The sequence below is a fragment of the Cavia porcellus genome, unplaced genomic scaffold (genome assembly GCF_034190915.1).
Source record: "Cavia porcellus strain 051 isolate PalLab524CR breed Dunkin Hartley unplaced genomic scaffold, mCavPor4.1 scaffold_8, whole genome shotgun sequence".
NCBI classification, from domain to species: domain Eukaryota; kingdom Metazoa; phylum Chordata; class Mammalia; order Rodentia; family Caviidae; genus Cavia; species Cavia porcellus.
The window spans coordinates 93,392,570-93,404,624 of record NW_026947491.1 but is presented as its reverse complement, the minus strand read 5'-3'; the positions used below and the strand labels follow the sequence as shown (position 1 = coordinate 93,404,624).

Sequence of the window (12,055 nt, the reverse complement as noted above, 5' to 3'; positions counted from 1 at the left end):
GCTCCCGCCTAGGAGCTGGCTGAGCGCGAACTGAACCCCCAGAAGCCATGAGCCGGATAAGCTCCCTCTTTACACTGTGGACCCAGCAATGGGGAACCAGGAACACAATGAACCCAAAGCTCAATGTGTTCTACTAGGCAACAACAGATTGGGAATAAAAACACATCAAAAACAACGCAAGACTCAAGTTTCAAAGTTTTATTTTAGACTCTTGGGGTTTCACTAAGTGACTTCTAAAAGGTTTCATTTCAACGCTTTAGACCAGTGCCATGGAACATCTTCCGGCTGCTGCACAGAGGTGAACAATCCGGGCTGGCAGCTCTCAGTGGTGGGAGGAAGGAAGCATCCTTTCCGCTGATGTGCACTAAAGGGCGCCCACACTTCGCTTGGCCAGAAGAATCCACAGACACACTTAACAAACGTGCATCTCAAACCGTTCAGATTTGTCTTGTACGAGATCCTTGCAGGTGATGGCCAGTCAGTGCATCTTTCTCTTTTTGTGTTTAGGCCCGGCCCTTGGATACCAGTTTATTCTTTGGAAAGGTCACCCTGCACCTCCCTGTGGGTGGCAAGGTGGTCTGGGAAAGTCTGATTTATCGACTGCACGAATGAGCAAACGAAACCCTTTAGGATCCACTCCGATAGCTCAGATAAGGAACGGCGGGAGCAGAGACAACACACACAGGGTGCAGGACTTGTGTGGCGGATGTGGGGAGTGGAGCCCAAGGGAGTCCTCAGGTTCCTAACTGAGCTCAGTGGGTGAATGGAGTCCAGTCCCCAAAATCGGACCTGCTCCAAGGGACGCAAACCATGGTGAGAAATAATTCTGCCCAGGGTGGTGCCAGAGCGGTGGCGCCTCAGCCAGGTCCCCGGCTGCCCGTCATTTACCACCGAGCCCTGTGCCTGGGTTCCTATGCCGCATACCCCTAACTCTGCCAAGCGGTCAACACCAAAGCACAAGACTCTGCGACGATTCACCGTGTCACGGAACCCATGGCAACACTGAGCTATGTGAGTCAGATGGGTGGAAGTCACCGGGGCGCGGGCTGAGCTAATTAAGCGGTTACCTGTCAAAGGCCAGTGCTGTCTAAATAACCGCATTTCTCTCCGCGTTTTGTTCCTCTGCCCGGAGCTGCTGAGCCTTGAAGGAGCCAGGTGGCTTATGACGCTGAAGCATTTTAATAAGGGCGGCAGGAGCGCCCCGGAGGCTCCTCTGATGCTTGGTGAGTTTCTACAGGAACCGCACGGAGACACCCTGCTCTGCCACCCAGCAGCCGCCACCGGCTTCGGACCGAAGCTGCTAATTGGAACGTCCACTTCGCCGAGCGAGGCGGGCGGGGAGAAGGCAGTTAATTATTTCTCTTCATATCTGATGATGAAATTTCCCCTTTCTTCCCCTCCGTGGCGGGCATCATTAGTCTGGCATGGTGAACAATGCCCCATTATACCTGGGTTTTTTTAATGATCACAGACACAAAAAAAATCCCCGACGCGTTCCATTTTTTTATCTTGTGTTTCACAACTTGATCGGGTTTGAATTGAGCTGTCCTATTAGGGAGGATAATGAACAGGGTCTGCGAGCTGGCACGAGCCGTTAGCGCGGCCCAGGGCTGGACAGAGACTCCCTCCTCCCCGGGGCTTGAGCTCTTGGCCTCCCTGTGTGCACCGAGGAAGCCCCGTTCCAACACCTTCTGGGGTATCACACCCCGCGAGGATCCCGGGTGCTCAAGTTTAACCTGTGGTCTCGCCTGTGCACACACGAAGTATCCACTTTTCCAGCTCTTTTGTTGTTTTTGAGACAGTCTTGCTCTGTATCCCAAGTTGGCCTCAAAATCACAGCGATCCTCCTGCCTCGGCCTCCTGAGTGCTAGGATTACCGGCATGCACCACTGTGTCTGGCTTCCATTTCTCAAGTTCTCACAGCTATCTTTTCCTTCTGTTTTACCAACCGACAGCAGGATCTTTTCAGAAACACGGGGTATGGTAATGTATCACTGAGGTTACCCCAGAAACCTGAAGCCACACTGTGTGGGGGGAGAGAACAGACAGGCCGCTGGGCCCAGGAGGACCAGCAGTCTGCAGCCCTCAGCGGCTGCCTGGGGCTCTGCACGGGAGCCTGCTTCTCTCTCTGAGCGCCAGGCCCCTGCCGACTGCCTTACCAGCTTCTCTCCCCGCTCCCCACTTTCTCTCCAGCCTCCTGGAGCACACTCGCTGTGTCCACCACCACCCCGGGGTCCCCTGTGACTTGCTCAGCCGGCTGCCTAGTCCCGGGTGTTTCCTGCACTGGCTGCCTGTCCCTCTGGGCAGGAGAGCAGGACAGGCACCTGGGCTCCTCCCATCCAAGGTTCCCAGGGTGGCGGAGAGTGTGGGGCAGCTACTCCACCTGTGTCCCCTGCCCCATGACTGTGGACCCAGGGACATGGCTTCCTCTCCTCCAGACCCCCAGCAGCAGGCTCAGCGGAGGTCAGGGCTTCTTTTCCTCCGGGGCCTGTAGGGTGGGCTCACGGGTCGGGTGCTTTTTCTAATGAATGGACAGGTCCATTTCTAAAGCTCTGACATGGCCAACACTTTAGGTTCCTACTGGAGACCAACAGCTTCGGAAAACGGCCGGCCTTGATTCAGAGCCCTTGCCGGTCACTTCTTAAAGTTCCCTCCTTGCCAAAGTCCTGTCCAGTCCCCGGGGCCTGCAGGGGTCTACTCGGCAGGATGCCCTGATAACGGAGGCACATGCCGTGCCCCTGCCACCCTGGGTGCCCACGGCTCCTGGCGTCTCTGTGTGGCTCTGGCAGCTCCCTTCACCGCGAGCCAGCCCTGGGCCGAATGGGGCAGCTCGGGCCTGGGATGCCATCGCCACTGCTGGTGTGCAGCATAGGCTGGACACGCCTGGGACTCTGATTCACTTCCTTCTCCCATAAAACGAAGGAAGCAGAGCCCATTGCCCGAGGAGGGCTGATGGGAAGCTGCGCAGATCAGATCCTCAGCCCCCAGTCAGCTGCATCAGTGCCAGAGAAGGGACCAGGACCCGGGCAGTTTCCCTTCGCTGGCGACCATTCAGGGGGACAGAAGACCCTTTAAGGGCAGCGAGCCATTCCCATCCTCTGCCTGTTAGCATGGTTCCTAGGACTCTGTCCACACGGCCATGGCCCCGCGGGTCCAGGGGAGCAGGCGGAGGTGCCCGGAGGCAGGATGGGGGCAGCTTCCTGCCTAGGCGGGGACGCTGGTGTCCTTTGTCCTACGACATGGAGACTCGTGTTACCCTTAGCCCTGCCCTCCATCAACCGGATCCAGGCAGACAGAGGCGAGTGACTTCCCCCTGTTGAGGGCGGCGGGATCTGAAGTTGTCCTGTGTTCCAGGCTGTCATTGGATCGGGAGTCTGTGTTTACTGAGCACCTACTACAGCCTAGCCCTGCCTGTGAGGAGCCTGCAGCCCCCAGGAGGCGCCCAGCAAACACAGAGAAGGCGGTGAGATGCTGCTTAGGCTGAGGCCCATTTAAGCAAAGGCCAGAACGAAACAAAACAAAACAAACCCAATCCGTGTAAATCAGCCACCACTGAGACAAGCCCATCGGTAACAGGGTCCGGCTCCAGCATCCCCAGAACCAGTCGTGGCCCAGCCTCTCCTCTCTCCTTGGGTCCAACGAGACCGGGGCCCTCTGTGGTCCATCACTGGCCTCAGTTTCCTGCTCTTTAGACAGAATCACATCACACATCACACAGCTGCGGCCTGCCAGTAAAGACTACAGAGCTGACGGTGACTGCGGGCACTGAACCAGGCTGACAGATCCCTGCCGCAGGCCACATCAGGCTCCCCCCGATGGCCGGATCTCTGGTGCACTCAGCCTGCCACACCTGGGCAGGGTGGAACGTGGCTCAGGGGGTGAGTGGGGCACGGCGCCCAGTCGATGAAAGCCACAGTGCGCTGCAGCTCTGGGAGCCTACCTGCACCTAAGTCACTGCGGTCAGCGCTGGGCAGGGGAGGCGGAGGGGAGAAAGGGGACGGGAAGCCACCGAGACCTGTGACACATGCACATCCCTTGCCAGTGAAGGGAGAGCTGCGCGCCAGCACGCCCAGCTGCAGTCCTGTCAAACCAAGTCACTCTGCAGTGGGCGCTGCCTCCTCAGAGCCCAGTGTGTCCATGTGTCCTGTCTGTGGGCCCTTCTGGGTGAGCAGCCCTGCGGGGTCCCATCATACTTCCTGGCACAGCCTGGCCTCTCTGGCTGAACCCCAAGCTAGGGTCATTCAGTCTCTCCCCTTGGAACCAGGCCACCTAACTGTGTCACAACAGCAGGAGACACCGTGTCACCACTGAGTCAGAGGACGGCGTCAGAGGGGGCGCGGTGCCAGGTATCGTTATGCCCACTGAGTGTGGCCAGCTCTGCACCACAGCCCTGGGCTTTGGCTGGGATCAGGCCGATTCCTACGGGAGAGAAACACCATGTTCATTTCTGCTTCACGAGCATCTGAGCTATGGAGCGCTGTCAGCGGCCCAGGTCTCCTTTTAGATTTTCAAAAGAAAAAAAACCCCAAATCACCCCTCGCCCCTGCCAGGAAAGCATGGTTGAGCAGGGCAGGGACCTGGCAGGGTGTGGAGTGGGCCAGGCGTGTGGGCCAGGGATGCGGACAGGTGGCCGGGCCAGCCCGGAGCCGCTTTCCCCTGAGAGACTGGGGTGTGAACACAGGTCATTGTGCGTGGGCTCCAGTGCCCAGGGCTCACGGCTGGACGCACTAACCTCGTGGCCAGGGTGCAGGAAGCCTTTGGCAGCGCTACTGGATGCTATTTGCCTGTTTTCTGCTGGACCACGTGGTCCGGCCAGTTTGGGCTGCTTGGCTGCTGGGCCTGGTCTCCAGGACGCTGGGGAGGGCGGGCGGCAGGGGTGGCCAAGAGGAGACGCATTGGAAATCACGGGCACCCCACTCCCAGTGCAGCCAACGGACCCCGGCTGGGCACTCCAGGCCAGCGGAGCAGGAGGTCCTGAGCTTCCCCAGGGGCCCACATGCCATCACTGGACAGGACAGCACGAGGACACACGAGCCTCCAGGTGAGAGCCTGCTGTTGAGCAGCGATCTCAGTAGATTTGTAAGTGGTCTGTGCTGGGGGTGACGTCAGATATTCAAGGGAGGGACAAGGGGTACACACAGCCTCTCCTGGGGAGGGACAGGGCTGCTTCTGAGGAACAACGAAAGACAAACAAGGAGAACCAGACATGAGCCATGTCTCAGGCTTCTGATTCTATAACAAGAAATGCGTTACCTGTGTAAATAATTAAGATTGGCTGAATTCATTGATTTCTCAGCTTTTTCTTAAAACACTAATGTAAGCAAAAGAGGAAGAAAATGGGAAAAAAGGAAGAAAGGACTGAAGAGGTCAACAGTGCTGAACTTGCATAATTAGATCACCCAACAGTCAGTTTGGATTTACCTCTGCGCTCCCAGGCAGCCAGAGCAAAAAGGGGGAAACTTTGCTTAACTCGTGTGATCCTTTTTGGGCAGAGTGACCTGTGGCAGGGGCAGCGTGATCCTGTTACTGGGCCTCTGGTGAGTCGCTCCTGCCGGACACGCTCTGACCTGAAGGTCCTGCTCCCCACTGGGCCGAAGCATCACGGCCGGGGGAAGGCCCCTGAGCCAGGCCCTGCCGCTCCGCCCTGTGGGCAGCACTCCCTAGTCCATCACTTACGATGAGGACAGCCCGGTCAGCCCTCCTCGGCCCATCTCAGCCACCACTGTGTTCACGGAGCCCACGGCGGGACTGGCAGACAGGGTGCTCGGGAAGCATTTCCTGACCTGGGCCGTGCCCGGCCGGGGAGCGGAGTGCAGGTGACTGACAGCAGAGCTCCACACCTGCTGCCGCATCGCCAGCCTCTTCTTCTGTCTGTCATTCACTCGTTCATTCCGGACAGGGTCTTGCTAAGTCCATAAGCTGCCCAGGCTGGCCCTGAACTTGGAGCCCTCCTGCCTCGGCCTCCTGAGCTGCAGGAATGGCAGGTGTGCAAGGCCAGCACACGGCAGAAAGACTGTTAGACAGACGAGGGGAGGTGGAGGACCGCTGACGTGCTCTGAAGGACGCCCTTCAATAACAGCGAGACCGACACACACAGGTTTTCACAGCCGACTCTACCCGGGAGGTCAGCGTGTCCTTCGGGAAGGCACTCTCCCCTGACCTTGTGAGCAGAGGCTGAAGCCGCTTCTGGAACTTTCTGCCTGAGTCTCGAGGTCCAACAGCAGGCGACTGGCTTGGAAGGTGGCACAGGAGTGCTGGCTGCGCTGAGGTTGTCCCCGCCAGGCTGGAGGGAGGCTGTGCCAAGGGTGCCCGAGCTCCACGCAAGCCCTAGACAACGTGTCCCAGCCTCAGGACCAGAGTCCGCATGCTCCACACACAGCAGGGCCCGAAGCAGGGACTCGGGGCCCCTCCTGGGCTGCACGGCTGCAGCAGTCAAAATCGGCGGGGTGTGGTGATGCGCGGCTGTAATCCCCGCACTGGGGAGGCCGAGGCAGGAGGGTCGCCGTGAGTTTGGGCTGCTTCCCGGGCCCCGGCCCAGCCTTCTTTGCCTTTTCCATCGTTTGTGCCCTGTGTGTGCTTCTTAGTGTCTGAGCTTTCAGCTTTCTATAAAACGTGAGTGAACCTCTCTCTCCCCTCTCCCCACAGAGTGTGGCAGACGCGGGTATAAGTGTCACGGCTACACTCTATCTCCTGACACCAGGGTGGTGGCAAACCAACTGCAGGTGGAGGCCCTGGCTGGAGAGGCCACGAGGGGTCCAGTGCCTGCCCTGTGTCCCCTCCCCACTCACTGCTCGTGAAGGCACTGGCAGAGCCCGACCTGCTCCGGACCCCGCCACCCCGCTTCCTCCGCCCTTCCCTTCCTCTCCCCCCACCTGCCACCTGCACCGAGAAAGACCCAGACTGCCTCCTCCACCTGCTGGCTGCATGGGATCAGGCAGTGATTTCACTGCCTGGGCTTTATTTGGCCTTCTGTGAAATGGGCGTAACAACAGCCCTGTTGCACACCTGTGAGTGTGCAATGAGGCCCAAAGTGTGCAAGCGCCTGCTTGGGAGGCAGGGACCCATCTGACCTCCGCCTGCTCACCTCCCCCGCCACGCAGTCCCTCCTGCCAGGGCCGGGACCCGCAGCCCCTGACCCAGGTCCTTGGGGATGGGCAGACCCAGCGCTGGACTTCCAGGCACAGCCTTTAGGAGAGAATCTGTCTGTGAAGGCGGAACACAAGTGTGGCCACTTACACTGGGCTCAGGAATTTCACCTATTAAAGGGAAAGTCGATCTGACAGGCAGTTTGTTAATGTTGTGTTAAAATAACTGTAGCCTATTGGAGTCATTGATTCGTTTGGGTCCATGACAAGAGTAAATAGGCCTCCGTTTCTGTAATTTGCTGCAACATTATTAGAGGTAATAACACAATCAAATAAAAATCAATGAACGACCAGACAGTGTGCAGTCCGGTCCTCGCCAGCTTCAGACAACGGAAATACAAATCGACCCCCAGATCTCCAAGCCAGACCCAGGTGGAGCAGGGTACATGTACCCGCAGACTGGATAGGCTCAGTGGCCTGAGGTGGGCACCCCAGCCCCGGGGCCGCCAGGTGCTGCCACCCGCCCAGCTGGGAGGACTGTTGCAGGCGGGACCCACACTCACCATTGCAGCGTGGCGGGCGTGGAGTGGGGCTTGGATGCTCTGTTGTTTTCTTTTTCCTCATCTGTAAAAGGAAAGGAAATGGAGTGAACGTCAGAAGGAAGCGAGAGGAGTGAGGCAGAGGCCCGGGCTCCCCAGGGCTGGAGTCGGGGCTCCCTCCAGCGCGGAGGCCTCAGGGCAGCATCTTGGTTTTTCTGCAGATGGGACCCCTGGCTCGTACGCAGGACAGTGGAGGGGGACTGGCGGCTCTGGCGGCCGTGTTTTTGTTGGAGAGCAGCTTCCTCCATCCCTGAGCCACAGAATACACTCGACCTCACTAGCTTTCCTGAGGGACCCCTCAACGGGGGCCCCAGAGCACCCCAACCTCGCTCCCCTTGGGACTGAATGTCTGTGCCCCCTCCAGACTGCCAAGGTTGACACTGAGGCCCTAAGTGGATGGCACTGGGCACAGGGCCTCTGAGAGGTGGCTAAGCCCCGAAGCTGGCGCCCTATGAACAGGATTAGTGTCCTGATCACAGAGGGCCTCAGCAGGTGCCCGGCCCAGCAACAGGCACCCCAGGGCACGGGTGTGGGTCCCCACTGGACACCCAGTCTGCTGCCCTGGCCTTGTGTTGCCCACCCTCCAGAGCACCACAAAATAAATTCCTGATTTTATAACATGTCCAGTTTATGGTGTTTTGTTATAGCAACCTGAACAGATCAAGGGGTCACCCTGTTCTCTCTGTGACCCCAGTGGAGCAGGATCAGGGCAGGATGGGGGGCAGAACCTGGGATCAGAAGACTCAGCATGTCATGGGGCAGGGGCACATGGTTTTTCCTACAAAAGATCAAGTAGCAACCATTTTTTAAGGTGTGCAGCCAAGTGGGCAAATCAAGATTATGTGGGATTTATAGGACAAGCAAGAAAATAAATTTTCACAAAATTTTTATTGGCAAAATTCATAATGTAATAAAAATCACCGGGTACAGTTTTTATAACACGAGTGTATTAATGAGGGGAATTACATCATCCGGCGCTGGAAAACATCCCTGCTCCCTGAGAGTCGCTTAGTGGTTCCCATGACCAAATAGCGAGAGCCGGTCTGTAAAGGCATCAGCGAGCAGCCTGTGAAAACACACCTCGGGCCAGAGTCGGCCCGCGGGGCTACTTTGCTGAACCCCTCACCCCAATATGACATCTGGGTAATAAATTAATCTTGTCTTTATCGGTAGGGAATTATCATTTTTATGGTGGATCAAATGAGAAATACATCAGTCTCTTACCCCATTCCTAATGAAGAGGAAAGACAGACGCAGTCAACATAAAATTTATTGACTCATAAATTTGATAGAAGGAAACTAGATCTAAATCATCTCAAAGAAAGGGGAAAATGCCAAAACAAATACGATCCGCAAAAATTTCCTGAGACACACACAAAGGATCAGTGGAAACAACCTCGGCCCTCACATCCGCAGGGGAGGCGCCGGCACTCAGGGAAATAGATGAAAAGTGGAAACGGGGCAAGCGGAAATGGCGCACTGCACAGAAAGACCGTCCTGAGATTCGTACGTCAGCTTACTAGGGTTGAGTCCTGCAGTTATTTTTTCAATGAACGTGCATCAGGGCTGGTATCACTCTGATTGACACGCTGGCTTGTAAACACAGACGCGCGAACCGGCTGCTCACTCAGCAGCCACAGGGTCGCCGCATTCCTTGTTAATACAGCCTGACCCAGCTCGGGGGCGGGCGATGAGTGTCGTTTAAACCAATCACAGCAGTGCCTTCACATTACGTAGTTTCTGATTGGATGGAGTGGGTCATGTGACCTCAGGTTGGCCCCCCCCCCTCACACCCAGGAAGAGCACTCTGGGTGCTTCTGAGAAGCTATTTTTGTTCCTAATTAAGCCTTTAAGAGACTTATATCTAGAATATATTAAGAACTCAAAAAATTTGGCCCCCCACATGAAAGACCCAAGCCCTCCCTGTCAAATAGACAAAAATAGTTACAGAAGAACTACAAATAACCAATAAGTACATGAAAAAAATGCTCAGAATCACTGGCCATTAGAGGAATACAAATTAAAACGACCGTGAGACTCCATCCTACCCCAGAAACAATGGCCATCATTGAGAAATCAACTAATAACAAATGCTGCGGAGGATGTGCGGGAAAAGGTACCCTTCTGTACTTTTGGTAGGAATGTAAACTAGTGAGTTGGTGTGGAGAAGATTCCTCAAAAACTAAAACTAGAATTTCCATTCAGCTATTACCCTTCTAGGCATCTTCCAAAAGAGTTAGATCACATTGCAGTGATCCATGCACAACCATGTTTATGGCTGCTCAGTCCTGGAAGTGGCCCATGCGTCCATCACAGACAAATGGATAAGAGGGAGTCAGTGTTTCCACACGGTGGAGCACTAGTCTGCCATAAAAAGGACAGGCTGAGTCGACTGTAGGAGAATGGGTGTCTCTTGAGGCCGTAATGTTCCGTGAAATAAATCAGACTACAAGCTTAAAGCTTGGGTTTCTCATATAAGAGAAACCACAAGAGTCTATCAGTAAAGAATAGAATAAAAGGCAGATATCAGGTAAGGGGAGACAGATCATTCTCAAGGCGGAAAGAGGCCCGGAGACGGCAGGAGGGGAGGAAGGGTGAAGAAGGGACTGAGGTGCACTCTGCACACACGCCAGCCCCACGAGGCGTGTCCACTGTGCACTGCAAGACGGACTCACAGAAACACAGACTGAAAACAAAAACACACAGTGAGGAGCACTGGCTGTGGCCACACTGCGGCCGGGCTGGTGGCACCTGCTCGCCAGAGGCCCGAGCAGGGAGGGTGGGCCTGCTGTCGCCTCTGCCCACAGGGCCGCCTCTGTGCTTTGCGGGGCGCCCAGGCTGCTCGGCTCACAGAATCTCTGTCCCTGCCCCAAGCGTCCCTGGGGACAACGCGGGAAGGCGGTGCGGACTCCATACCGGGCACTGCCTCCTTGGCCCCAGCTCTCCTGCAGGCCCTCGTTCTCCCCGGCTTACAGCCTCCCAACACTGCAGGCGGGACCCCGAGCCCCTGTCCTCACGGCCCACTCTGGGCAGCGGGCTCAGGATTTCTGGATGCTCACACCTCTCCCCTCGAGCGAGCACGCCGAGCAGGCAGGACGAGGGCCCAGCAACCCCGCCGGCGCCTGACTCCGAGTCTGCACTGAGTACCTGAGTAATCCAGTCTGCCAGTTAACATCTTCCAAATAAAACCAGAGAGGACAGCATGATAAGGAGCACAGACTCAGGAGAACGCAGGTAAATAAAGTCACACAGTGCCCGGCCTCTGCTGCTCCCAAGGAAATAAAAAGGGGGTCACAGGGAGAGGCAGCGCTCCCCCTCCTGGGAGTGGAGCCACCTGAAGTTCTGGGAACTCCCGGGGCTGGTGTGCACGGCTCAGACCAGCCTTGGCTGGTGGAACGGTTTTGGTGACAGCCAGAAAGCACACAGAGAGCCTTGGAAGTGTTCAGGGGAAATGATGTCCAGAGGTTGAGCTCATCACCCAACTCCCAGGCACTGTATTAACCACACTCGGGGAGTAATCAAAGGGACACCAGGCTATGTAAAAAAAACTCTGTTTTTAAAGGAGAGGGACACAGACCACCGAAATTCACCCTAAAGCTTGCACTGCTATGTGATTGGCACTTCGGATGCTCCTAAAATGTTCCGGGTTTGCAGGGTACTTTTTCTTGCTCCTTTAAATTTTAGCATGGTTTTCAACTGGGACAAGATGCTGCAAGACCTAGATCTGTATGGATCCGAAGATTTACCAGCCGTGAGCAAGCAGGCCACTAAGAATCATTTTAACTGGTTCCACAAAGACTTCCTGCAGGCCTCCTGGGTGCCAGCAGGGACAGGACTAAGCAAGGAGACCTCGCCCTCGGGTTTGGTGGGGGAGAGACAAAGACCTGGAGAGGCCGCGGTTAGTGCGAGTTCACAAACGGCACAACGCAGGGGGCCGGAGGCCACCAACCCAAAGTGCAGGAGGACACGGGAGCCTCCCGGGAGGAGCGGAAGTGTGAGCTGCACCCCGAGTGAGCCGAGACAGAGCGGGGCAGGACGGCGGGTGGAAATAGCCACAGGGTGGAAAAGGGAGGAAACAGAGACACATTGTGCTGGTCACTTTCTGTCACCACGGCTCAAAGGGTGAGAGGTTTGGTCACCCGCAGTTTGGAGGGTGCAGCCCACGGTTGGCTGGCTTGTAGGCGGAGCGGCCCGGTAGAGGAAAGATGCACAGCCTACGGCAGAGAGAAGGAAGGAGCCAGGACAAGAACACACGCTTCCTGGGGGTGCCCCGGTGACCCGCCCTCCCACCAGGCCCCACCTTCTAACAGAGGACACCGGGGCACCGCCTGCAGTGTGTCTCCCCAGGCAGGATTCTCCCGGTGACCCTGC

The 12,055-nt window shown here is 56.5% G+C and overlaps 1 protein-coding gene across 2 annotated transcripts in view; it reads right to left on the bottom strand.

The window, feature by feature from the left end:
* The window catches only part of Rfx4 (regulatory factor X4), a 151,025-nt gene that overhangs the window by 97,709 nt on the left and 41,261 nt on the right, over positions 1-12,055 (bottom strand). For both annotated transcript variants that reach the window (XM_023566301.2, XM_063255504.1), the window contains exon 3: positions 7,649-7,709. In XM_023566301.2, the coding sequence (XP_023422069.2) occupies positions 7,649-7,709 (61 nt within the window). The remainder of the gene's footprint in view (positions 1-7,648; positions 7,710-12,055) is intronic.